General features: G+C 44.1%; 1 protein-coding gene across 1 annotated transcript in view; it reads left to right on the top strand.

Moving 5' to 3' along the window:
- Nucleotides 1–26,638, top strand: part of ST8SIA1 (ST8 alpha-N-acetyl-neuraminide alpha-2,8-sialyltransferase 1) — a 140,796-nt gene that overhangs the window by 16,666 nt on the left and 97,492 nt on the right. Inside the window, exon 2 of the mRNA XM_002712716.5 lies at nucleotides 25,918–26,062. Coding sequence (XP_002712762.1) covers nucleotides 25,918–26,062 — 145 coding nt within the window. The remainder of the gene's footprint in view (nucleotides 1–25,917; nucleotides 26,063–26,638) is intronic.

Genomic DNA, 26,638 nt, shown 5'->3' with positions numbered 1-26,638 from the left:
CACTCTGAGACAGGATGTGGGTGTTCCACGCAGTGTCCCAACCACAGGGCCAAACCCCACCTCTCTCTGTTTATGTGAAATATAATGCCCATCTACCTGTAGAATACCTGCTTCCTGCTGTATAAGATACAATCCCTCTCTCTCTCTCTCGCGCTGTGTAAAAGGCCCGCCCCTCTCTCTGTATGAGATAGCACTGCCCCATGTAAGACATTACACCTACACCTTCATACAGATACAAGATATGATGCCCTTCTGCCCGCCCCCGGAACACACCTAAGGATTCTCCTCCTCTAAGATGGCTTCCGGGGAGCCTCGCCTCCTGGCGTTGCCGTCCTGTGTCATTTCTCCCGCTGAGTGTGGGTCCCCGTGAGTGGTTCACCTAACAGCATAGCGTCCTGCACACGTGGTGGCAGCTGCTTCTGAGGTTAGGTGATGAACAGACGCTGTTTTCTGGTGTTGGGACCCTTTCTCACGCTGTCTGTGCAGAGGCCCAGGCGACAGCGAGGGACGGGGCCCAGGGCAGCCACGGCCCGGAAGTGAACCCTGCGACTTCCGGCTGCTGCCGCACAGCCTGGGGCGCCCCTGGTCTCTGCTTGGAGAGAGATGCCGCTCTCGAACCCTCCCTCCAGATACTGCTGAGCCACAGACAGTGGGAGCAAACAGGCCTTGGTTGTTTTCAGCCGCCGAGTGTAAAGTCCTAGGTAACGGGTACATACTGACCAAGTATAACCAAATCCTGGCATCCGTTGTTTTCGCCAGCATCCTTCTCCGCCCCTCTTGGCGCTCTTGCCAGTAGACACCTGGCTTAGTATGTGACGTACCAAGCAATACTCGCTCATCACAGAATAAAAGAAGGAAGAGTAGAAAATTCCGCGTTAGGGTGCTCGTAGTGTTTCTCCCCCACCCCCTCCCCCTTTTTATTTTTATTTTTATTTTTAAATAAAAATGCCTTTAAAAGTCCTTATCTTTTCTGGCGTCTGCAGCTGTCTCCATGGGAGAGCTCCTTAAAGAGAGCATCTCCGGGTAGGGCGCAACATACTTGTTTTTGGAAAAGTTTATCTTCATAGAACAGAAAGGCAGAACGGCTGTGACTTGAACCAGGCATTCACATGTGGGATATGGGTGTCCCAGGTGGCGTTTTAACTGCCAGGCCAAATCCTGACCTCTCTGCTTGGTTTATTCGAAGAGAGATCGTGAGGAATACACATGTACATATGCAGGTGAGCTGCTCAGGGTGAGGGAGGAGGAGTCTCAGAGCTCCTGTGTTCCCTTCGGCGCCGCCATCCAGGAACGTCCGTGTGCTCAGCTGTGCAGCTCCTGTCCTTTCTGGGTACCCAAGTAGAATTTTTTTTTTTTTTAATAAAGGACTTAAGCTCTTTTGTGAAATCTGCCAGTATTTCCCCCAATTTATCCTTTTTTTTTTTTTTTTTTTTGACAGGCAGAGTGGACAGTGAGAGAGAGAGACAGAGAGAAAGGTCTTCCTTTTGCCTTTGGTTCACCCTCCAATGGCCGCTGCCGCCATCGCACTGCGCTGATCCGATGGCAGGAGCCAGGTGCTTCTCCTGGTCTCCCATGGGGTGCATGGCCCAAGCACTTGGGCCATCCTCTACTGCATTCCCTGGCCACAGCAGAGAGCTGGCCTGGAAGAGGGGCAACCAGGACAGAATCCGGCGCCCCGACCAGGACTAGAACCCGGTGTGCCGGTGCCGCTAGGTGGAGGATTAGCCTATTGAGCCACGGCACCGGCCCCAATTTATCTTTTGATTTTGCTTTCGTTTATGTTTTAAAAATACTTGTCCTGTGAAGATTTTTAAATGATCAGGCTGTCAAATGATTTTTTTTCCCTTTGGTTGCTTTTAAAACCTTAGCTTCATGATCCTTTCATGCCAAAACATTTTCATTTGCTGTTTTTGTGGCTTGGCTTTATGCATTTAAGGTTGCAATCTTCATGTGATTGGTTCTTAAGACTGAGGTCAAGTTTCTATTTTTTTTTTCCAATGATACTCTGCCATCATTCCTATAATGAAAACAACTCATCTCTCCTCACTGATTTCGAATGTCAAGTTTATTCATACTTGATAATCCTGTGTTTGAGGATTGATCTTGGAAGTCTCACTTTTCTTCCATAGGTTCGTCTCACTAGTTTGATTACAAAGCCATACTGTATGCATTACTGTAGCTTTAGAAGACATTTTATTATCTGAGAGGGCAAGTCACTGTTCGTTTGTCAGAATTTTCTTGGCTTTCCTATCATATTTATATATATATGTGTGTGCATATATATATATATAAAATTTATTGTCCTATATATGTATGTACATATATATGTAATAAAACTTATTGTCCAAGAATGGGATAAATTTCCTTGTGTACTTCTTATTTTTTTTCCATTAGAAGAGAGTGCCGCCAGATAGCTCTTGGCCAGGCCAGCACTATTTATTAGAGGGTATTAAAAATTCTATAAGCTAGCAAGCACATAGGCACAGTAATACATTAACCAAAGCACACCATATGAACAGGGAAAACCAAACCCTATGTTCCAGGACAAGGGAACACAAGAGATCTATATCATACAGTATGTCTTTTATTTTTAAACTTTTATTTAATAAATATAAATTTTGAAAGTACAACTTTTGGATTATAGTGGTTTTGTGTACGCCTTATTTTATTTCTCTAGAGTGTTTAGTTTTTCTCCCATAGATTCTATACATCTTTTGTTGAGCTTATTCTTAAATATCTGTTTCTGATGCTTCTAGTATTATGCCAAATAGCATTTTATTTTCATCATTATTGATAAGTGATTATTGTTTATGTGTAGGGCAGTCATTAGTGTGTATTTCCAGCTGGAGACTTTGCTGAAATTTTGGGGTGTGTGTGTGTGTGTGTGTTATTATCCTTTTGCATTTTCCAAATTTATACTTAAACATAATTATAAATAATGATAATTTTTTTCCTTTCTAGTACTTCTTTTGTTTTGTGTTCTTTAATGTGTGTGCTTTTAGTGTTTGTTCAAGAATTTCAGTGCTGGATTTCTGTCTCTTCCCTTCACTCCTCCCCGCACCCGCATTCTCCCGCTCTCTGGTTTTGTCTCTCTCTCTCCCCATCCCTTTTTCTCTTCCAAGTTAAATCTTCTAGCTTGGTGACCTCGGGCTACTTCCTGACTTATGTGGAGGGCGCAGCTCAGAGAGGTAGCGAGTGGCCAAGCAGAGCCTCAAACTCAGGATTGTGTGACCTCCAGTTTATCTGCCAGGTGCTGTCTCCCAATGATTTTGGGTGCTTCTGCACTCCTCCCCTGGGTGTTATCAATCTGCTCCCGCAACCCCATCCCACAGTGCTTCCTGCCATAATTGTCGCAGTAGAAATCTGCGGTTGGTTTATAAGCATGCAAAGATGCCATTAAGGTGCCTGGAAGCCAGGGGGCTGGTGGACTTCTGCCTTGAAGAAAACAGACTGCTGCACCACTCAGTGTTGCCTCCATCTGAGGGGGTGGGGGATGAGCCTTTGTTTGCCCTTGACTCTGTGTCCCTTTTCTGGATTGCTCCAAAGATCTCCCTTCCCCCATTACTTCAAGGCCTTCTGCTGTGCCTTCTCTGCTTGCGCTCGGCTTCCATAAGGCCCTCGGTTGGACAGGAAGCACAGCTCACTGTGAGATGCTTAAGTCAAATGAATCCGGTTTCTGGAAATGTCATTATTTCAGGAGGGAGTACAGGAGGGAGGGAAAGAAAATAGTTTGGATTTTTGTGGGGAAATGAAAAGCAAGAGGCAAACTAGACGTTCTGTTCAGAAGAGAGGAAACAGCTTCTCCAGGCTTTAAAAATTGGAGTGTGTTACTTTTGCTCTATTTTTCCTCCAGCAGTAGGAATTTTGCATGAATTGTACTTGGGGGAAAGATTAATTGGTCTAACCCAAGTCCTTGTGAGTAAAACAGATCTGTAATGGGTGGTTGGGATGGAGATGGATAAGGAGCAGTCAAAAGGACAAAAATAGAAAGTTCTTCCTTGGGAAAAGATGGACTTACTACTCAGCTTGTTATATTTGCTTTTATTCAGCAAATGATCACTGAGCCCCATTGTGATGATGGTTGCAAGGGAGAATACAGAGACAGTGAAAGGTGCAGCCCTTGACTTCCAGGTGTCAGACAGCTACATCATGGTCCTTGGGAGCAGAGAAGGGTACTGAGCTACCCTGGAAGGAAGCTAGCCTGAATCCGACTCGGTGGAGCCGCGGGAATGCTGTATTCTCAGCCTGGGAATGAGCGTGAGAGCGGATTTCTGGTTGGGAGTTGGTGCTAAATGGTTGGTGCAGCAGCTGTGTGGGTGGGAGAAATGCTAGAACATCTTGGGCAGTGAGGGTGAGGCTCAGTGGGAGTTTGTGAACCACCATCAGCTCTGGAACAGGGAAGCAATCTGATAACTGAGGAAGAACGTGCACGTGACAGGGACGTGATGGGCACGGGCAGAGATGTGAGTTAAGACACAGTTGTGCCAAGAGCCCAGTGGAGAGTACAGACAAGGGGCAGGTCCAAGGGACTCAGCCGCAGACCGTCTGGGACAAGGCAGTCATAGAGTGGATTGAAGAGAAGGAAAATGCACAGTGAATCAGATTTGAGGCTCCCATGCCCCTGTTCAAAACGAGGTGAACAGGCACATTTTACACTACTGAGGCACTCGCACTCCGTCGTGGAATCTGGGCTGGAACTGAGTTTTCTTCTGATGGTTGAACCAGTTACATTTCATTATTTTTTCTTTTGATGTTCTCCTCCCCACCCTCCACCCCCAGTTGTGAGGTGGGCTCAGTGTGTCTCCATAGCTTTTGGCGCACTTATGTGTTGAGTTGTGTTCAAGTGTCCCTCTCTCTAGGTGCTCCAGTGCAAGCCGTCACCACCATGGCGTGAATTAAGAGGCTGAAGACTCATGTTAAGTGACATGCTGGCAAACTTCCGTCTCCCTTTTGGGTTGGTATAGTTCAATTATGTGGGATAACTCTACCTGAGAGCATTTTGATGGCTTGAAGGCTATGATGAATGCTAGTACTGATGTGTGTGGAGGAGGGTAGGGCAAGAGTGTAAGGCTAGGGCTGGCGCCGTGGCTCACTAGGCTAATCCTCCGCCTTGTGGCGCCGGCACACCGGGTTCTAGTCCCGGTCGGGGCACCGGATTCTGTCCGGGTTGCCCCTCTTCCAGGCCAGCTCTCTGCTGTGGCCAGGGAGTGCAGTAGAGGATGGCCCAAGTACTTGGGCCCTGCACCCCATGGGAGACCAGGATAAATACCTGGCTCCTGCCATGGGATCAGCGCGGTGCACCGGCCGCAGCACACTGGCTGCGGCGGCCATTGGAGGGTGAACCAAAGGCAAAAGGAAGACCTTTCTCTCTGTCTCTCTCTCTCTCACTGTCCACTCTGCCTGTCAAAAAAAAAAAAAAAAAAAAAAAGAGTATAAGGCTAGACTGTTGTCACATAGCCACGTTGTCAGTTCCTCTGCTCTGGTCCTGTGTGCGTGGTTACTGGTGTTCCAGAGCTAGCAAGGTTTGGATGGATCCTAGAGGTTCCTGACTCCCTTAGTCCTTCCTTCATCCCTTCTCAGCTCAGCACTTACAGTATACTCAGTACTGTAAGGATCACCAAGGGCATACTCCATGTGCATGCTAAGCCCCACAATGCTTTGCAACATAGACATGCAGCAACTATCACAGACATTTCGTAAAATGGAAATCTCTAACTTTGCGTTATGAGCAAATACCAGGGCAGAAGTAGAGCATGTCTGCTGGTGCCAGGTCTCTGACCACTGATTGGTCAGTCCATATGGCCCGGGATACCTGCCCGCTGGCAACACATGCCCTTGGCTCCGTATGCATTCTTAGCACATTCCAGCTATAACAGCACCTGTGTGAAATTTAAAGCACTTACTATAAAATTTGGCAAGGTGAGCTTATGCATAAATTCATCAGTGTGGTAGCATTAAGTACGTATTCCAATGGTTCTTTGTTGTTGAACATTGGGGATATCTAGCTTTGTTGTTTTGGTTCACGGAAATAGGATGATTTCAGGGACACATGGACACGCAGGCCCTTGGCACCAGGTAGAATCCTGTCCTTTGGATCCTGTCCCGTTTTCTAGCCCTGATGGTTTCTAACGTGTGGAAATAACTCCTCCAGTGTTTCTTCCTTTTGCTTTATTGGCCAAACTGAAGTGTGTTTATCTGATGGCCTCAGTGCTCTGAGCTTTCTTGTCCTGTTATCTCACCCATTTTCACTACAAATTGAAGAAATGAACTCACATGAGTATCATAATCAAGGTGAACTTTGAGAAATGTTGACAGTTTCCATGCCAAGGGATTTATCAGTATGATCTCAGTTCTCTCTGTTAATGTATGAGCAGGCACTATCTTAATGCTGTTTTCCAGTTGAGGAAACTGGGGCTTACAGAGGATATCAAACATGGCCACAGCCTCATATGCAGTAAGAGATAGGCTGGTATTCCTTTTCAGAATAGCCTGCCTTTGGAACCTCTTAATCATGAGCTGTGAGTATACCAGCACATTTATGAATGATTCATATTTGAGCTGGAGAGAATACAGATAGGTCTGAAATTAAAGTTGTTCAGAAAATATCACATAAAATATTGTCAGTGAGGATTCTCATCTCTGTACAGCAAAGAGTTGTATCAGTAACCTGGAAAAAACTAATTTTTTTTTTGCCAAGTTAGTTAATAAAAAAAGTTCTGATTAAAACTTTTGGGAAGATGTAAGCATCAAAAAGAATATGATTTAGTCGATCTTCTGTATATAAAGATAATTGAAAATGAATCTTGATGTGAATGGAATGGGAGAGGGAGCGGGAGATGGGAGGGGTGCGAGTGGGAGGAAAATTATGGGGGGGAAGCCATCGTAATCCATAAACTGTACTTTGGAAATTTATATTTACTAAATAAAAAAATGATTAAAAAAAGAATATGATTTAGTAAAGTGTGGAATTTTCACAATAATTGCTTCAAGGCTTTTCAGGAAACTAAATATCAAATTATTTTTATAAATTTGTATTTTTTCCATTTCTGTTATGCCCCTACTTAACATAATCTGCTTTTTAGTTAATCTGGAAATGACTAAAGTAATTTATATTTACCAACAAGCGGAGTTGAAAGTCATGGCTAATTCCCCACTACACTGATGATGCACTTATTAAAAAAAGTGTCTTTCCTGACAATTGTGGGAATTTCAGAACCGTGCATGTGTCCATGTACAAAAGGAGACATTGTTCTCTTGCCAGTATTGCCCAGCAGCCAGGCCTCTTTCACTGAGAATTCTTTTTGAACTCTAAAAATGTGTTAACTCTACTGTATAAATTCTAAATGTTAATAACTCTTAAAAATTAATTTGGAAAATTGTTTGGAGCTGTTCTCCTGTCACCAATAAACATCACAGTCTGTGGGAAGATGTGCAGAACCCAAGGATGGGCCTGCTTTCATTACTTCACATCCCATCAAGAGGACCCTCTGGCCCAGTGTCCTGACCAAGAGTGTCCCAGGAAAAGGAGCCAGGAGGCGGGATTTGAAGGCCGGTTAGTAGATATCATTTATTTAGAGGAGCCTGCGGACCCGACATTGACCCTCTAGATATTACCCTAGGATTTATGGAGAATTTCATCAGCTCATCTAGATTTGACTTAAGTGCCCACAAGTCTGGGTAGGTGGGGGTGGGGTTACCGGCATCAGCATTTTTCTCTGGAGCACCAGACAAAGTAAGTGCCTTGCTCTCTGAACACCTGCTCATGCCTCACCCTTTTGAAGGTCACCCTCCCCCTTTCTGCCTACAGGGATTAAATCTAAATTTCTTAGTCTCATTCCCTTCAGCATGGGTCCCTGCAGACTTTCTGAATTCAATCTCCGATGTAAACTCTGCAGATTTATCTGCCGTGTGTACTCTGCTTATGGATCATGCCAAGTAGTGGTGGCTGTGCTAATACAACCTGTTCAGAGTTCCCCAAATTTGGGATTTAATCAACCAGAAAACTGCCAAATAAATAATTTTGTGTTTTGGCAGGCAAGGTCGTTAGGAGAGAGCACCATTTCATAAAATTACTTCTGTGTTAACCTCAGGAAGTAGAAAGGACGCATTTCAGAATAAAGGCCATTAATGCACGTGCAGTATGAAAATCTCACTACTCTTTACCTGTGTCTTCCTCACTTTTCCAAAGACTTTTGAAGAACTACCAGTCCACTGTCACTGGCCAGTGGTGTTTGGGGGACTGCGCCATTACGCACGATGTCCCCTCCGTCAGGAATTCTCTCCTTTGCTCTCGTTGCCAGAGTTCTACCTGCCTGAATAAGTGCTATGAATGCCTTGACCTTAGAAAGTGTTCCATCTCGCTCCACCTGCTCTGTTGCACACCGCCCGCCTGTCCTGTTATCTTTTTCCGTGGTGAGAACTACGGTGGGCTGGCTCAGCTGCCACCTCTCTTACAGGCAGACCATGTGTTCAGACACTGTGTGTATTTCCCTGCCTCCCCAGAGCTTTGCCCATACTCAGTGCCCAGGCACTCAGAGCATCATAAATATGTAATAGATGCGTGAACGAATGAGCAGGTGATCGCCTGAGCACCCTTCAGGCCTTTTGTCTGTGTCTTTTACGTCGTCTGTGACCCTCAGTTTCAAGTACATGGGATTTATTCAAACAAACACTCATTGAATTGAATTAATTTATGGGTTTTGACCTCATCGGTTCTTCTATTTTTCTTTGCCGAGGAAAACTAATTACGTTCTCCATTATCAGAGTGTCTGGGAACAGTGTGCAGCTGCCGTCTGCAATGCTCCCATGGACTGTAATACTCCTCTCAGCTTTTTGGGTCAGCCTGTGTTTTTCTTTAGTCCCTTTGTTTTGGGTTACCATATTGGTGATCGCATTTTTATTTATTTTTATGGGAGAGGAATGGACGGCCTTCTCTGAGATGTGTATGGAGGAGTTTCAGCATTTTATAGTCTGATCTTTCTAAATCCACAGAGCTTATGGTGCCTGGCCTTGTGGTTATTACATTTATTTCAAAAACACACATTGTTTTTTTTGTCTTAAAAAAATTTTTTTTTACAACAACATATCCAGAAAGCATAGGCCCGGCTTCTAGAGTCCAGGGTGATCCAAACACTGCTATTTGGAGATGTGTGGTCCCTATGCAGTAGGAGTCCCTAGGCCCAGCAGTTTCCCAGCTCACAAGATGCCCAAGATGAGTTATTTCATTAACCTATTTATTTATTTATTTATTTGATAGAGTTACACAGAGAGGGAGAGGCAGAGATGGAGAGAGAGGTCTTCCAACTGCTGGTTCACTCCCCAATTGGCTGCATTGGCTGCAATGGCCAGAGCTCCGCCGACCTGAAGCCAAGAGCCAAGAGCTTATTCCAGATCTCCCACATGGGTGTAGGGGCCCAAAGACTTGGGCCATCTTCAACTGCTTTCCCAGGCCATAGCAGAGAGCTGCATCGGAAGAAGAGCAGCTGGGAGTTGAACCGGTGTCCATATGGGATGTCGGCTCTGCAGGTGGAGGCTTAGCCCACTACGCCTGAGTGCCAGCCCCTCGTTAACCTTTGCTCCTTCACGGGGGGGGGGGGGGGGGACCTGCCTCTTGGCTTTCTCAGAGGTGTGCCTGTGTCCGTAGAGAATTGCAGAGAGCTCTAACGCTTACTAGGGGCCTGGCCATGGATCTGTTCCTTGAGACGTGAGCTGTTGAAATTATCACTTCCCTTGACTTCCCTAAGTCCCCCTTGAAGATGAAGCTAACTGGCGTGCGTAGAGTCAGAGTAGCAATCATCTCAGCTATTTATGGGCTCTCCGTGTGCACCGCTCCCCTGTACAGCTCACCCGTAATTCTTTCATTTATAATGGATGAGTTTTGTCCCCATGTTATGAAAGGGAAGAGTGGAAGCCAGAGTCGAGTGCTCAGCAGTAAGTGGGGACTGGAAGCCGTGTGGCCACAGAGCCTCTGTTCTCATGACGCCGTGCTGGTTGGCTTGTCAGGTAACCTGGCTCATTGCTTTGTTCTGTGTTGCTTGTTAAGTGCTATAAAGAGGGAATACCTAACTCATGAGATGGTTTTGTTGAAGGGTGTGGCCTAGTGTCTCGTGTGTTGTATGAACCGAAAGTTTCTGTGAATTTCTTCTTCTTTGCCCCTGGGTCCTGCTTTGGCCGTGTACCTCACCCCACCCCACCCTCTGACTTTAGAGGAGTGCTGGTGGTCCACTGTGGATCTGTTCTCTTTTCTGTCTCCCCTGGAGATACTGTTAGCTCTGTGGAGATGTGTATAAGGAATGGGACTGTGACTCAGCCCTTGATTCTGATTAGAATAAAAATGCAGAGAACTCAGTGCTGGAACCTTGAGATGGTGTCCCAAGAGAGGAGATAGGTGTTCAGGCTGGGGAAGCTTGTGAGAAGGAAGGAGTCGGCCAGCCCTGTGAAATGCTGAGCGCTCGGGATGAGTAAGGCCATTTGATTAGATTGAGTTGTTTGGATGTCTTCAAAGGCCTTGGAGAGGGCAGTTTTAGTAAAGGTTTGGGAGAAAAGGGTGGCAAAGAAGTAGAGAAAGTCACTGTTTTGAGATAGTTCTGTTTGCAGTAATCCTCATAGAGTTGCTCATATCTTGAAGAGGGAGCTTATTTGAGAAAATTTGACTCCAAGACAGAAATTAGTGTTGAATGGGCAGGAGTTGAGGATCTAGCCAAAAAGGGGCATCTGAAGATGCCAGAAAGCCAGCAGGACTGATTGGTGTAAATGTTTGTCAATTTTAAACAGCATCTGAGAACATAACATCAAGATCATCGTTGTGTTATTTTTAAATTTTAACTTAAAATTCTTTATCTTTTTTTTACATGTTCTAGATTTTTATATGACAGCATCTATTTTTCATTTGTAATAGCTTTTCAAATTAATCAGATATAAAATGATAGAGTAATACAAGTTCACTACATGAAACAAGTGTAGAAATATGTAAGATGAAAGAAGTTCCTGTAAGCCCTCATTTTCCATTTCCATTCTCTTTGAAGGAACCACCATCAAAATTTTCTTGGCAGTCTTTCAGTAATTTTTTAGTACTTCGTGTGTTTGAGAGTCAGAACACAGGGGCTGGTGTTTGGCACAGCAGGTAAGATGCCTGCATCTCATATTGGAGTGCCTGGATTTGGGTCCTGGCTCTGATTCCTATTCCAGCTTCCTGCTAATGTGCACCTTGGGAGGCAGCAGGTAATGGCTCAAGTACTTGGCCCACTGCCATCGATGTGGGAAACTTGGATTGAATTACCAAATCTTGACTTAGGTGTGGAGGAGTGAGCCCGTGGGTAGAAGATCTTTGTCTCTTTGCCTTTCAAATAAAAATAAATAAGTCAATAAATTTTGAAATGTTAGTGAAATCATAGACAAAGAAATTAAATAAGTTAAACATTGGAGAGGATGCTGCCTCTTGGCTTGTAGTTTCCTTGTCCCTCTTCTAAGACTAATAAAATGAGAAGAGTAAACAAATAGGCTAATGGGAGAGGGGACACTGACAGACCTAAGAGATCAACAACATTTGAGGAGAGGAGACGCAGGCGGCCCCGTGATAGCTGACAGGGAGCACAGAAATCTGAAACATGAAGTCGCTTCACGCTGCGGAATGCCTGAGGCGCCAAGACTCGGAAGTGAATGTGTTGACCACGCACGTTCACCTGCCACGACTTGCCATTGCTGGAGATGACCCAGAAGCTGTGGACTTGGGACATCAGTCTAAAGCAGGGAATAAGGGGAAAGGCTCTGTACTTCACGGCAAAACTGCAGCTCCCTTTTAACTTAGCACCCAGGACATGAGCAAACCTTACCAAGGTTTTAATCTCACTTAGGCTTAAACCTTACCAAGAAATCCACAGTACTCCTTTCTGGGCCAACTGACTAGTTCAGGACAAGACTGTGGCGGCCAGCACTTGGGGATTCCAAGTGAAGTGGTTGGGACCTGCCAATGAGCATCTGAGGAAGCCCTGGAAAAGCACCACAGAGCCCTAAACAGCTCCCAGTGGGCTCTGTAGTGCCCCATTTTCCAGTGGAGATGGACAGCTGTGGATCAATCAGAAATATTTCTAGAAGGCCTTTGACATGAAAGACACCAAACCAACTAGTAGAAAAAAACAAACCAAAAAACCCCCAGGAAACAGACAATGCAGGAAATAGAAGAAAACTTAACAAGGGTATAGTTCTGATCTTTCCAAAGAAAATGGATTGCATTCACAAAAATAGGAAGCTATGAAAATAGAACTTTTGAAAGCTAACCAAGGAATTTTTTTATCGTTAAAAATCTGATAATGGAAATTAAAATGTCAATAGAAACATTTGCAAAATAATGTTTAGGAAAACACTACCCAAAAAGGAGGAAGGAAAAATAAAGAGCAGAAAATGAGAGAAAGGTACAATGTTTGGATAAAAGGAATTCTTGAAAAAGAAACATAAAAGAAAAGGAGTTGAAAGTTGTAAAGAAATAATCAAAGGGTGTTTATAGAGCTTAACCTGTTTCCTGGTTGCAAGGGACCACCAAGTGTCCGGTGCAGTGAGTGCAAAAAGATATTATTGAAGGTACTTCACTGAAATCTCAGGGCCCCTAAGTTAGGATTTTAACAAAACTGGGGCCTGTGTTGTGGTACAGTGAGTTACACAAGTGTTCCTGGTGATGCTGACATCCCATACAGCACCTGTTTACGTCCCTGCTGCTGCACTTGTGATTCAGCTCCCTGCTAATGCTCCTGGGAAGGCAGCAGAATATGGCCCAGTCCTTGGGCCCCTGTTGCCATGTGGGAGACCCAGATGGATTTCCAAGCTCCTGGCTTTGGCCCTGGCCATTACAGCCATTTGGGGAGTGAACTAGGGATAGAAAAACTCTTTCTCTTTATTTTCTTTCTGTGTCACTCTGCCTTTCAAATTAAAAAATAAATCTGAAAAAATTCATAAAGAAAAATGAATATAATTAAATGATTAGATATAAAATGATACCTATTTCACAACAGAAATGCTTGAAGTCACAAAACAGTGGATAATGCCTTCAAAATTTGGGGACGGTTCTGTGTAAACTTTTTAGAATTTTATACCCAGCCAAACTAGGAAATGCTTTCAACTTTCACAGGCTCAAGTAGAAGAGTCAGTGTTGTGGTCCAACTGGTTAAGCCACCTCCTGCGACACTAGCATCTCATGTAAGTGTCAGTTCAGGTCCTGGATGCTCCAGTTCTATTCCGGTTCTCTCCTAATGTACCTGGGAAGGCAGCAGAGGCTGGCTTATATGCCTGGGCTCATGCTGCCCACATGGGAGCCAGATGGAGTTCCTGGATCCTGGCTTCTGCATGGCCCATCCCCGGCTGCGGTGGCCATTTGAGGAGTGAACCAGTGGATGGTAGATCTCTCTTTCTCTCTCTCCCTCGTCTCTCTGCCTTTTAAATAAATGGTAATGCTTTAAAACAGAAAAAGGAAATAGATTAGAGGCTGCCCCAGGATGACATTATATACTACAAAGAAAAAGAAAAACAAGCCTTGTTGACTGCCAGAGAGTATCTCAGTCTCTAGAACAATATCTGGCAATACCAAGTGCTCAGTGATTGAATGTTTAAAATTATAAATTTATAAAATTAAAAAATATAGCACACTGATGTTTTTGAAGGAACTATTAATACAGAGGAGCAGGATCATAGTCCCCAGAGCTGAGACTGGGACAATCTTGTAAATTCTGTGTTCACTTCTGAACTTCCTGATGGCTCAGGCCAAAGCCACATGGAATGGGTCAAATTAATTCTCATTGTGAGATAAGTAGAAGCATTGAATTTTATGTAATTAGACACTGGATTTGTGGAGATTGCTAAATGCTCATGCTTATAATTAAGACCCAGATAGATGATAAACATTATTTTCAACTTTAATTTTACTGAAAATTAAATTCTCTTCTTGCAAAGCTTTTTTTTTTTTTTTTAATTCACCCTCAATTAAAGCACAGATTTGTAAAGTAACTTGGTGCTGACTCTTCTACAGGGTGGTTCATTCATTCAGAGGCTTTTTGACTTCCACATAGATGATAGTTTCAAAACTTGTTTTAAGGGCAAGATGACCACGAAGATTTTAACCTTGTGTTCCCCAAAACACTTCCATAAACTATTATCTAATGGAATTCTAATAATAGTTTCAAGGCAGTTTCAGGATGTCCTTATAAAGTATTTTCTTCAACTTTTCAGCACATAGTCAGCTAGATAAATTTTTCCAAGATGGCTAATTTTTGTTTGCACTGAAGGATTTTGAGGCATTTTAAGATGAGTCAGCACTTCCCACTTCCTTTCATCATCTCCTGAGATGTTGGGAGGAATTCCTTAGATTGCTCTCCTGTCCCCTGTGTTGTGCAGTCACAGTGACCTTGAACATAAAGAATACATTTCATCAGCAGGACTTGGGCCATCTGCTCCTTGAAAAAGTCTAACAGCTCCCCACCACTACACTGTGTGGTCAGAAGGCATTTGACATCATAGTTTTTCTTTGGCAATAGACTCAAACATTTCTGTATTTCTCGTTACAGGCAGTGTTGTTCATCTCCAAGCACCAGGTGTACCACAGTACATTTATCTGGTCACTACGTTTTCAGCCTCTGCTTATCTCATTGAAAAACTAGAAGAGAAAAAATTTCCATTTCATCTCTCAGTTTCCTCCCCTTTGGCAAATTGTTTCTTTATTCACTCTTTGTTAAGTGACTCATTCTCTCTACACTTGTAATGCCTTTATTTTCTCAATGCTTCCAGTTAAAGAAAAATCATCTGTACTTTTGTTTGCATTTTTAAGCCTACGCATCTCCTTAATAGTTGCTGTCAGCTCTCACTACCTCTGCATTCTTCTATCCTGATGGGGTCATTGGTATTCACAAACCAGTTCCAAATTGAGCACGCATGTAGAGAACGTAGCAACAAGGTGAGGGATGATGGGTGGGTGAGATGAAAATGCCTAGCTGACTGTTTTCCCAGCAGTCAGCTGAATTGATACACTTGATCTGGACAATAGCTTTATTCACGTCTGAGATTTTATAGAGTGAGAGTTTAAAAATAGTTACTTTTAGGTAATGCAAATAGCTAACTTGCTCGTGATTAGATTTGATACCGAGAAAGGATATAAAGACTGTACCTCATAGGAGGAAATTGAGGTAACACATCTCTTTATCCCAAATGCCCAGTCCTTTAACCATACACTGAATGGGAACTGGATGACAGTCAAAGGTTGTTAACAACCTGAAATGCTGGTTTCCTGTGCTTGGTAAAGAGAGACCCGTATGTTTTAGACAAGCATGTGGCACAGTTAATATTCTGCAGAGAAAATTGAGACACCCTGACTTGTGTTTACACAGAATTCTATCCCGCGAAAATGGGGTCATAACCCAAAGCCAGAATTTTTCTCGGAAAGTAATTTTGACTCTCACTCCAAGAAATACCAGAACTGTGTGCCATGAATCATGAAAGACACAATGATGATCTGGGAAAATTTCAGGACAGATGCTACTGTTAGGTCATGTAGTTAGCAGGCAGTGGAGCTGGGATAGCTCTGCGGAGCTGGGCTCCAGGACTTTACCAAATAAAATAGACCACTTTCTTGACTGTCTTTCTGCTCCATCATTCAGTTTTGCAGCTTAGAAAGAATGTGATGTTTGTCATCTTTCTTCTTTATATTTGCTTTGCTCATCTTTCACAGAAATGACCTCAGATCAGTTGCCAGTATAATAAGAAGGAAAACGTGTGTCCATGTAGAGTTCTGATGTCTAATAAGACAAAATGTCTGGCCTCCCAGTGCTGTTTGGGCCACTCGTGGGCCATGATAGGATAAAGCACCCCTGTTGCATCCCACCCTGCTCTGTGAACTTATATGGAAAAGCAGTGCCTGTAATTTGGAGCATCTGCAACTTGGGCAAGTGCCTGAAATCCAGTGGCATACAAGTGTTCACCTGTGGTCCAGTGGCTCCGATCTGGGCTCTGTTTTTCACTGTTCCCATCATGAGTTCCCAGCTCGCTCTTGGGGCAGATGCACCTGCCCTGTCCCTATATTCCTACCCAGGCCTCCAAAAGTGATTGATTACATATTTACAAACCTAAGTTTTGTGTTTCAGGGCCCTGAAAACATGCTATCTAAATTGGGTCTACAAGGGTATTCCAAAAAGTTCATGGAAGATGTCTACTATGAAAAAAAATGCATGGATTTAAAAGCTTTTTTACATCAAAATAAACATCTTTGAATTCTATTTTCCTGGACCCCTTTGTAGTACCTTTTTTAAGATTTATTTTATTTATTTGAAAGTCAGAGTTACATAAAGAGAGGTAGAGACAGAAAGAGAGGTCTAAAATCCACTGGTTCACTCCCTAGATGGCCGCAACAGCCGGAGCTGCGCTGAACCGAAGCCAGGAGCCAGGAGCTTCTTCTGGGTCTCCCATGTGGGTGCAGGGCCCCAAAGACTTGGGCCATCTTCTGCTTTCCCAGGCCATAGCAGAGAGCTGAATCAGAAGAGGAACAGCCAGGACTAGAACTGGCGCCCATATGGGATGCCAGTGCTTCAGGCCAGGGCTTTAACCCACTGCGCCACAGCGCCGGCCCCTGCAGTACCTTTATATACCTACTTTACTTTTGGTGTGATTGTGTAATGGACTATCCATAAAATTATTTCTATGTTAAAGATAAAACATGTGTAATAGGAAATTTTTCTGTCTTTCAAATGTCTCCATTCTCCAATGGAGGGAAAAATCCAAAAAAAGAGTTTGTATAATGGATTTTCTCATATAATGTTAAGAAATTATGGGTGAATCAAAATTGTAGAGTCTACTTGAGGGAAATTTCTTAGTACGTATAGAAATTGTTCAGTGACAATTTGTTGATTGAATTGTGCTTTCCAAAGGAGCCTTGTCATTCCCAGTTAGCAAAATAGGTGATTCACAAGGGATAATACTGGTACGTTTCTAGTTGTATTGGCCAGTAAGCATAAGTTGAAAATCTGTCTGGACAAATTTATATTCTTGAGTTCAAATAATCTTGTGTTCTTGTCAAATTATAAGACTTTATATACATATATATATATTTCTATATATTTTTCTTGACATATTTTTGTTTCAGAAGTTCTCCTTTTAGTTTGCCCTGCCTGTTCCAGAGAGATGCAAAACACACACTGTGCTAACCAACCTTTCTTTGGAACACTTTTCCTTTATTATGTGGTGATTTCAAATGTGAATAAAATGCTGCTAAATACAAGATTATTTGCTGTCTTAAATAGTGGATCAAAGCTGTTTTTTTCTGTATTTGTAGTTATGGCAAATTATGCAGAAAATTAGTCTTTGAAGAGACTTTGCATTTTGTCTGTAGAAAGCATTATTTCAAGCAATAACCTAATGCCAGTGTTTTCCCTGCCCACTCTTCAAGAGATTTTTATGGAAAAAAAGGATGAAAACAAATCTCTACCCTGTACTGAGTGTGTATTTTGGATGTCTTAGGCCAGTGAGTAAGCCAATGTGGAGGACCATATTGTGAGCAGAAGGTATCATCTTTGCCTAAGGAACATTGCTTCCCTCTCCAGCTACTTGAGTTCCAGAGCATAATAGTGCAATCTTTCGAGCTATATAGATCAGTAAGCAGAACTAGGAGGACTGAAAGTAAGTGTTCACTGAAATTGTTCAGAGCAACTTCTGCGAGTTGTTATTCTAACTCTACAGAATATGTCTGGGAGCAGTCAAGTGATTTGGGACTTGGACTCTTGCTTCAAAATTGATGATTTAAGACAAAGATTTCTTTAAGTTGGTGGGGTGGGTGGATAATGTGGCCCAAGCTCTACCTTCCACAATCTCTATGAGATCTATGATTTAGTTGTTGAGAGTAAGAAATATTTCTGACATCTGTGTGAGTCACCACATTCTTCATTTAAAGAAAAGTCCTTTTATTAAATGCCAAATTTTTTTCATCTATTCTTAAAAGGGTGAACATATGAGTATATTTTGTCATACAAATAGGGACATATTTGAGAGTACAAGGGGGAACTATTAATAATTAATCCCAGAAAGCATTATCAACTAGGATTTTTGTGAGGCAAGTTGAGTATTGAGTAATGTGGTATCTGAGTATTAAGAAAGTGAAATTAATACTGAGACCACATAATATGCCTTGTTCTTTGTATGTACAAAGGCTCCTTAAAGTTCGGGGAAAATGTGTACTTAAAAAAAAATGGAGTTCAAAAAAATTTTTTTAAAGATTATTTATTGATTTGAGAGGTAGAATTACAGAGCAAGGGAGAGACAGAGAGAAAGGTCTTCCATCTCTTGGTTCACTCCCCAGATGGCTGTAACGGCCAGAGTGGATTTGAAGCCAGGAGCCAGGAGCTTCTTCTGGGTCTCCCCTGTGGGTACAGGCACACAAGCACCTGGGCCATCTTCCACTGCTTTCCCAGGCCATTAGCAGGGAGCTGGATCAGAAGAGGAACATCCGGGACACAAACTGGCACCCATATAGGATGCTGGCACTGCAGGTGGAGGCTTAGCCTACTATGCCACAGCGTTGGCCCCTCAAAATTTTTTTACACCAAAATAAACTTGTCTTTTAATTGTGTTTTTCTGTGAACTTTTGAAAGAGCTCTGGTATCGTCTCAGTTTTAAAGCTATTCTCTGTGCATTCGGAATTGAATCTGAGGCTCTGACATTAACTCGAGGCATCAACACACAGTGGTCTAAAAGGAATTTTAGGAATTGGCTCAGGACAGTTCACAATAAGGACTATTGATTTAATAGTCTGGAAGAAATGCATTGGATACACATTTTGGCCAAAGGCCAAATGTTAAAATTTGACATATTTGTGTTCCAGAGGTTCTCCTTTCAGTTTGCCCTGTCTTTTCCAGAGAGATGAAAAAGTCACACTGGACTAACCAACCTTTCTTTCAAACACTTTTCCTTTATTATGTGGTGATTTCAAATGTGAATAAAATGCTGCTAAATACAAGATTATTTGCTGTCTTAATTGGTGGATCAAAGCTATTTTTTTCTGTATTTGTAGTTATGGCAAATTATGCAGAAAATTAGTCTTTGAAAAGACTTTGCTTTTTATCGGGAGAAAGCATTATTTCAAACAATAATCTAATGCCAGTGTTTTCCCTGCCCACTCTTCAAGAGATTTTTATGGGAAAAAAAATGATGAAAACAAATATTTACTCTGCGCTGAGTGTGTGTTTTGGATCTCTTATGCCAATGAGTAAGCCAGTATTGTGAACAAATGCCCCAATTCAGATGCTGACCAAAGTCAGATATCAGTAGAATCGGAAGAACATTGGGGAGCCAAGATTGAAACTGAAAATTCATAAACCCTTTTAAAAGTCAGTTTTTGAAAGTTTGACATTATGGTTATGGTGAAGGAAAAATGACTTGTGAGCCTCGTCATCTGGTGGGTTATCCCTGTGGTCCTTGTGCTTGCACGTCTGCGGTCCTGAAATGTGCTTACTGGCCTGGGCTCGTGTTCAGTGCACGGGGTGGGGAAGTTGGGATTCTCTGCTGAGCAAATCTCAGACATCCTGATCTACAGAAAATGTTTGCCAGGCCCACAGCCATAATTTTGACAAGTTTTGTTCTTTAGTCTCCATAAACCAAAGCTATAAGTATTGACTTTGTAAATTGGAATTCTGTTTGGCAAGAACAAACTGTGCATTGAGGTTCTGCTTATTTAACACTGTCCTCTCTTTTCCAATTGGTGATTTATTCCTTTAGAAAATGTCTGTGAAGCAGGTTTTTAGTGGGTCAGCCACAATTTCAGGAGATGGGGATACAGCAGTGAACAGAGAAATCCCTTCCCTCACGGTGTTTACAAGGGAACTCCAAGAAGCACATGGAATGTGGAAATAAAAGATAATTCTATCCTGGTGCAAATTTTTAAATCCATTCATAGTCTTTTCATAACACGTTTTCTATGAGCTGCTTGAATACCATTCCTAAGTATGGACTTAAGCAACTTTTGTACCCAAATTATCTTCTAATTACATTTTATGTACTTTCTGAAGTTTGCTCATCTATGCTAGGACTTGGGAAGACAGAGAATAAACAAAACTGTGAATAAGATTAACTAGATAGTATGAAAATAGTGCTAGGTGCCACAGAGAAGACTAAAACTAGCATGAGGGACGTGAGGAATCCTGTTATGTTTGGGACAAAGATGATTCCTCCTGGATATTGTGTTTAGAGTTTTTATTTCTCATGTCACTTTTTCTGGGGATAATTGGACATTTGATTATTAAGTTCTCATAACAAGCTATGAATAGTTCTCACCTAGAACACTTTTTTCCCCAGTGTCTACCTGAAATAAATGAATAATTAGGTACTTTTTTTAAAGGTTATTTTGTTTAATGTTTTGAATGCTAGTACATCAAAGATTTCAATTACTGTACAATTTTAATCTTGGTTATTCTATATAATATCTAAAACTTTATAAATATTTATAAATATTTCATGGTAGATACTGCAGTATTTGTCCTAAGGTTTTCTTTCAAGCATACACTCTCTTAATATTTTATTTTAAAACAAGATTTATTTGACAGAGAGAAAGAGAGAGATCCATCCACTGTTTCACTCTGCAAATATCTGCAACAGCCAGGGCTGGGTCAGGCTGAAGCCAGAGCCAGAAACGCCAACCAGGTCTCTCATGTGCATGGACTCAAGTACTTGACTGGTTCAAGTACCTAGATAGACTTCCAAGTTCTACCTTAGGCATGGCCCTGCCCTGGCTGTTAGGGGTTTTGGGGTATGAACTCTTGGATGGAAGATCTCTTTGTGTGTAGAGAGGCAGAGAGAGAGAGAGGTGGTCCATCTGCTAGTTCACTCTCCAAATGGCTGCAACAGCCAGAGCTATGCTGATCCAAAGCCAGGATCCAGGAGCTTCTTCATGGTCTCCCACGAGGGTGCAGATGCCCAAGGACTTGGGCCATCTTGAACTGCTTTCCCAGGCCATAGCAGAGAGCTGGCACTGGGACTTGAACCGGTGCCCATATGGGATGCCATCACTGTAGGCAGCAGCTTTACTCACTATGCCACAGCGCCAGCCCCAACTCCCCTCATTTTTAAAAGTAGCCTTAAACCATTCTCAGTGTTTTACATTGCTCATGGCAATTTTTTTTAAACAAGATTTAGTTATTTATGTGAAAGAGAAAAAGAGAGAGAAAGAGAGAGAGAGAAAGAGAAAGATTGATCTTCTATCTGCTGGTTTACTCTCCAAATGGCCACAACATTCAGGCTGAAAGCAAGAGCATGGAACTGCATCTCCCACATAGGTACAGGCACCCAGGTACTTAGGCCAATCTTCCGCTGCTTTCTCAGGCATGTTAGCAGGAAGCTGGGTCAGAAGTGGAGCAGCTGGGACTCCAACTGGAACCCAGATGGGATGCTGGTGCTTCAGGCCTGCAGCTTTACCTACTATGCCACAATGCTAGCCCCTTCATGCTCAGTCTTCACTGCTTCTGATCAAGGCGCTTCCTGAGTGGTAAGCCATGCATAATTAATGTAGTGGAGGAGAAAAGGCAGGGGACGTGCTGCTGGTGAGAAGGGATCCTGCTTCCCACAGCTTCTGGTGAGACGAAGGCATCCCTCCTGAGCCCTCTCCCCTGTCTTCCTTCCCACTGAAACCTCTGAAGGTTTCCGTGAGGAACCAACCAAGGTGTCAGAGAGCATGGGAGAAAGCACAGTGTGGCAGGGAGAGGGTGGCTGCCCCAGGCCCCAGAGGCCAGCCCAGACCACCAGGTCTCTAAAGCTGTAGGATGTGATGGACATTTAAGGTGCTGCTCGGGATGCCTGCATCCCACAGTGGAGTGCCTGGGTTTGGGGCTTTCTATTCCACCTTTCTAGTAATAGACTCCCTGGGAGGTAGCAGGTGATAGCCCAGGGACTTGGGTCCCTGCCACCTACTTGGGAAACCCAAGTTGAGATCCAGGCTCCTGGCTTCAATCTGCCCAACCCTGAGTTGTGTGTGTGTGTCTCTCTCTCAACCTTTCATAAATAAATAAACAACAAATTAAATAAATCTGCAGCCTCTCTGACTAGGTGTAATCACATCAACAATAAGGTTGGGACTGTGGAATAATAGTAGCAACATTACTGTGGGGAGCAACCGAGACTAGACTAAATTACTGGAACTGCTAGGACTGATTCTATGCATCTGATCTCCCACCATATGGTGCTGAGAGAGAGTAAACAACTTCCACACAGCTGCCTCACCAATTTAACTAACAAGTTGCAGGAGCTGATCCTGCTCCTGATTGGAGGAGAGTAGCATGCTCAGCGTGTGGGCAGCAGAGTTGGGATTGGTGGAAGAGGACTATAAAGGAGGAGAGAGACAACATGCACCAGGAACACCTGAGGAACATCTGAGCAGCCCCCGAGAGAGCCAGCCAGCGGTGTGCCGCTCCTCCGCGGAAGCGGGGAAAGCGGCGGGGGTGCCGCCCCTCCACGGAGGCGAGGGAGGGGGACCGGCAGCAAACCCAGGAAGGGCCGGGCAAAGAGAACAGCGCAGGGTCCAGTGTCGTTCCTCCATGAGTGGGGGGGTGGGAGTGACACATTAACATATAAGAGCTTTTACCATATACTCTACGTGTGCATTCTCAGAATTGTCACTCATGCAAAAATGGTTACAGAGGCCAGTTATGCAGCTCAGTAACTTTACCTAGTTATGGAGTTAGAAGCAGAGTCAGGATTTGAAGTCAGGTCTTTCACTCTACTTTCAGCTCTAATGTTCTATTCTTAGGTGGCTAAAGATGTCCTGGAAGTGGGGCTGGATTTGTGGTGCAGTGGGTTAAGCCACCACTTGTGATGCTAGCATCCCATATGGGCACCAATTCAAGTCCCGTTGGACTTGAAATGTTTCCATTTCCAATCCAGCTCCCAGCTGACGTGCCTGGGAAAGAGGCAGAAGATGGCCTACATGCTTGGGCCCCTGCCACTCATGTGGGAGACTCACATGGAGTTCCAGTCTTGGAACTAACCAATCACAGCCTGTTGCCAGGCAGACTCTGTTGCCAGGTGGGTTCGAAGCCATTCCTGAGTAACTGATGCTCACTTGCCAGCAGCCATCTTGGCATGGCCTTCTCATTCCACCACATTTCCCCCTTTTCATTTATTTTTGAGCAACAGGAGGCATGATCCTTGGCCACACCATTGTTGACCCCATTTCCATGTGGTCTCTGTACGCAGCTGTGCCTGTCTTAGGTTGTCCCCCAGGGAATCTTACCCGTTGACTAACCAGTACTCAGAATGGGAGACCACAGGAGTGGTTGCTCAGATGGGGGTAGGAATGAGGAACAATGGTAATCAGGAACGGCATGACCGACACAGGCTGTGGGCCATTCGAGTAGCTGACCAGAGTTAGTGGGGTATAAAACAGTAACGGATGTGGCTGTGGGCAGTTCCTCAGGGCAGGATGATAGGGCAGCAGCTTGACAATCGGTAGCAGGTGCATCCGCTAAGAAGGTGGAATCTCAGTCTTGTTCAGCTGGTTCTGGTTGGCTGTTAGTTGCAGGCTTGATGTTTCTGGCTGGTACCCAAATGGGCTGTCCCGCATTCTCTGGAAAGACACAATATATCCTCGGCCCCTGGTTAGCAGAAGCCTTTTCATGGGCGTTGGAATCCAGGGCCTGAATTCTGTGTCCGCTCTGAGATTAATGGCAAACATGCGGGTGGGATGGGATCTAGCAGCTGCCCTGAGAGCCTCGGGTGCCCGGGGACTGCCACAAATGTGGGGATCCTCACTGGGTGTGGATGGGATAACCTTGCATGGGTTACTGCCTCAAGGTCATCTAAGTTCATCCCACAGATATCTTGGGGGTGGCTGAGCAGGCATTGCTGCGTTGTCTGCTGTCACGGCATTTTCACTGTTGGAGCTCTCTCTCCCTCAGTCATCCACTGTTGCCTGTGAGGCAGAAGCCTGGAGTGACAGGCTCTTAGCACTCACAGATTCATAATGTTTGGTAATCAGTGTGGGCTTCTGAGAAGGGGGTACCTTTCCCATGTTTGAGCACTTAAGAGCAGCACGCCATGCCAACTCTAGCCAAAGGAAAGACATGCACAGCACTGCTGCCATAACAAAGCAAATTCCTAGCATCTTAGCTGCTGATGGCATTATGCAGTGGGTTCCCTACGTTAGATGGACAGACAGTGGCATATCAGATCGTACGTATGTTCTGGGCTTAGTGGGGAACTTCCTTGATTTGTTAGGTCAAGGCCATATGCCCACACTGTGTCTCCGATCACCTCTCTCGAGTGAGGGAAGATGACTTGGTTCCGAATTCTGGGATGATCTGTCTTTTATGTGAATTTGCCAGGCGAGCCGAAAATAAAAGGAGGAGCTGAGAAGTGGTGTTACACTTCTGGGCAGTGTGTGCCTAACCTGGGGTCACTTTGACCAAGGACAAGGACAAGGAAAGGGGCGTAGGAGGGGGTTCTGTGCTCACCCTCATAGAGCCAAACAGCACACAAAACACCGAGGGGCCTACTTGCCAAAATCAAGGGGGGAACCTTGCCAAGTCCAACACTCTGTCTCTCTCTCAGTCACATTGGGTGCCAGATGTTGCTGTGGATTCGTTCTGTGAGGAGAAGCGCGGTGGGGGCAAGAGGCGCAGAGTCACCACACAGACCCCGGGAGTCAGGTGAAAGCGGCCAAGAGGCCAGCAGCCCGCGGACTCGTTTATTTCAGTTGGTACAGCAGCTTATATAGCCGAGGCAGCCAATCTGGTCAAGGGGTGGTCTGTGCCCTAACCAATCACAGCCTGTTGCCAGGCAGGCTCCTTTGCCAGGTGGGTTCTGAAGCCATTCCTGAGTAACTGATGCTCGCTTGCCAGCGGCCATCTTGGCACAGCCTTCTCATTCCACCACACTCCCTCTCTCTATAAAGCTGCCTTTCAAATTAAATAAATAAATAAAGATGCAGGAGTGCATTTCATAAGTGGTTTATAGCAGCATTTGTTGTATTTGTCTTCTGAGATGTGGAAGGAGGAGGATGCTTTTACTCATGAAAGCTCAATGAGTAACAGATTTGGGTTCTGACAGATTGTTAATGAGAGGAATATATAAATGAGAGGAGTACATAAAGATTATGTAAAGTAAATGTGCCCAAAGCACAGGAACATGACTGACACTTAATGAGCAAGCAGGAGAGGGGCCTGCAAGCCAGCCCAGGGGTGTGCAATGGCCTGGGAGATGCTGGTGTTACAGGTCCTCAGGGAGCAAGGACAGACTTTCACAACGGTCATGGTGCTCAGCCATGGCAAACCCCACTGAGAGGCCAGACAAAATTCGACCCAAGGAGGCCTGTGAGCCTAACAGTGAGCACTGAGCAGGCAGTTTGCTTTCACAGTGCCTGAGATCATAGCACTCATTTCATTGTATTTCTACTCAAAAGGGTTTGCTAGGGCGTTGTGCTCCAGTCTTGTCCTCAGTTTTGTGAAGTTCACCCTCTTTTGGGCCACTGCATTCTCTGTGGCTGGTGTTACGGCCCTTCTCACTGAACGTGACCACTGGTTTGTTAAGAGCAGGACATCAGGTGCATTTCTGCTGCGACTCAGTAGCTCAACTGTCTTCAAAAATTAACTCTCCAGGCCCTTTGTAGACCCAGATGTTTGAATCAGTCAACAAATCTGCAACCAGGATGATTCTTTTTGCCTTTTGACATATTTCAGCTGCACCTGGGAGCTGACGTGTTCTTCTTAAACTTTGTAAAAATCATGAAATATTGCAGCTGTGCTTTGCATGGTTGGGAAAGTGAGTTAGTAGGAGTTGAATCACCCTGGAGACGCTGAAGCGTCTGTGAGCTGGCATGGAGATGAGGCTGCATAGCACTGTGGGAAGGGTAAGTGGATGACTACTGCTCACTTAACCTGCTGTTCTTTTCTCTCTCCCTGTTTTCTCTCCTAGGAAACAAATGGAAGACTGCTGTGACCCCGCCCATCTCTTTGCTATGACTAAAATGAATTCCCCCATGGGGAAGAGCATGTGGTACGACGGGGAGTTTCTGTACTCATTCACCATTGACAATTCCACATATTCTCTCTTCCCCCAGGTTAGTAGAGCGCGCGTTGCCTTTCAGTACAGTTTTTTATATTTCTTGATGTTGTGGCAAAGAGATCATTGAGTTTGCCTAACATCTGGGTATACTTTTCATCATCTTAATTCTCTTTTGTTTAAAATGCTTTTCTATTTGGCATCTTTTGGTGAATATGTCACAGGATGTTTGCATACAAGGATGGAGCTAGGATATTCCTGAGAAGTGGATGTTGGAGAGTTAAGCTTGTCTTACCCCTTCTGATTTGAGTCAGATGAGACTAAAGGAAGCAAGTGGAGAAAGGGCAGGGAATTGTGGTGGTCTTGTGTTTCGAGGTTGGCTGAGGAATGATCTCGAGGATTTGTGAGACTGCAATGTTTTCTTAGAACTGATACCGCTCTCAGGAAGCGGGGACCATATGGTTGGATGTACACTTTTCAGAATTCTTGAATGTGAACCCTGTGGTCAGATGACTCCTCCGAAGTGGAAGAGTGGTGGATGTGGAAAGCAGGAATTCAATTTGACCACTTTTGAAGTGGTCTAAATCAAGCTTTGCTTACTTAATGTTTTACTTCTTGGTTTCCTGAGCATGGA

This window comes from Oryctolagus cuniculus, chromosome 9 (genome assembly GCF_964237555.1).
Source record: "Oryctolagus cuniculus chromosome 9, mOryCun1.1, whole genome shotgun sequence".
Taxonomy (NCBI): domain Eukaryota; kingdom Metazoa; phylum Chordata; class Mammalia; order Lagomorpha; family Leporidae; genus Oryctolagus; species Oryctolagus cuniculus.
Note: the sequence above shows the minus strand (reverse complement) of the source record. Positions and strands in the feature narration are given on the sequence as shown.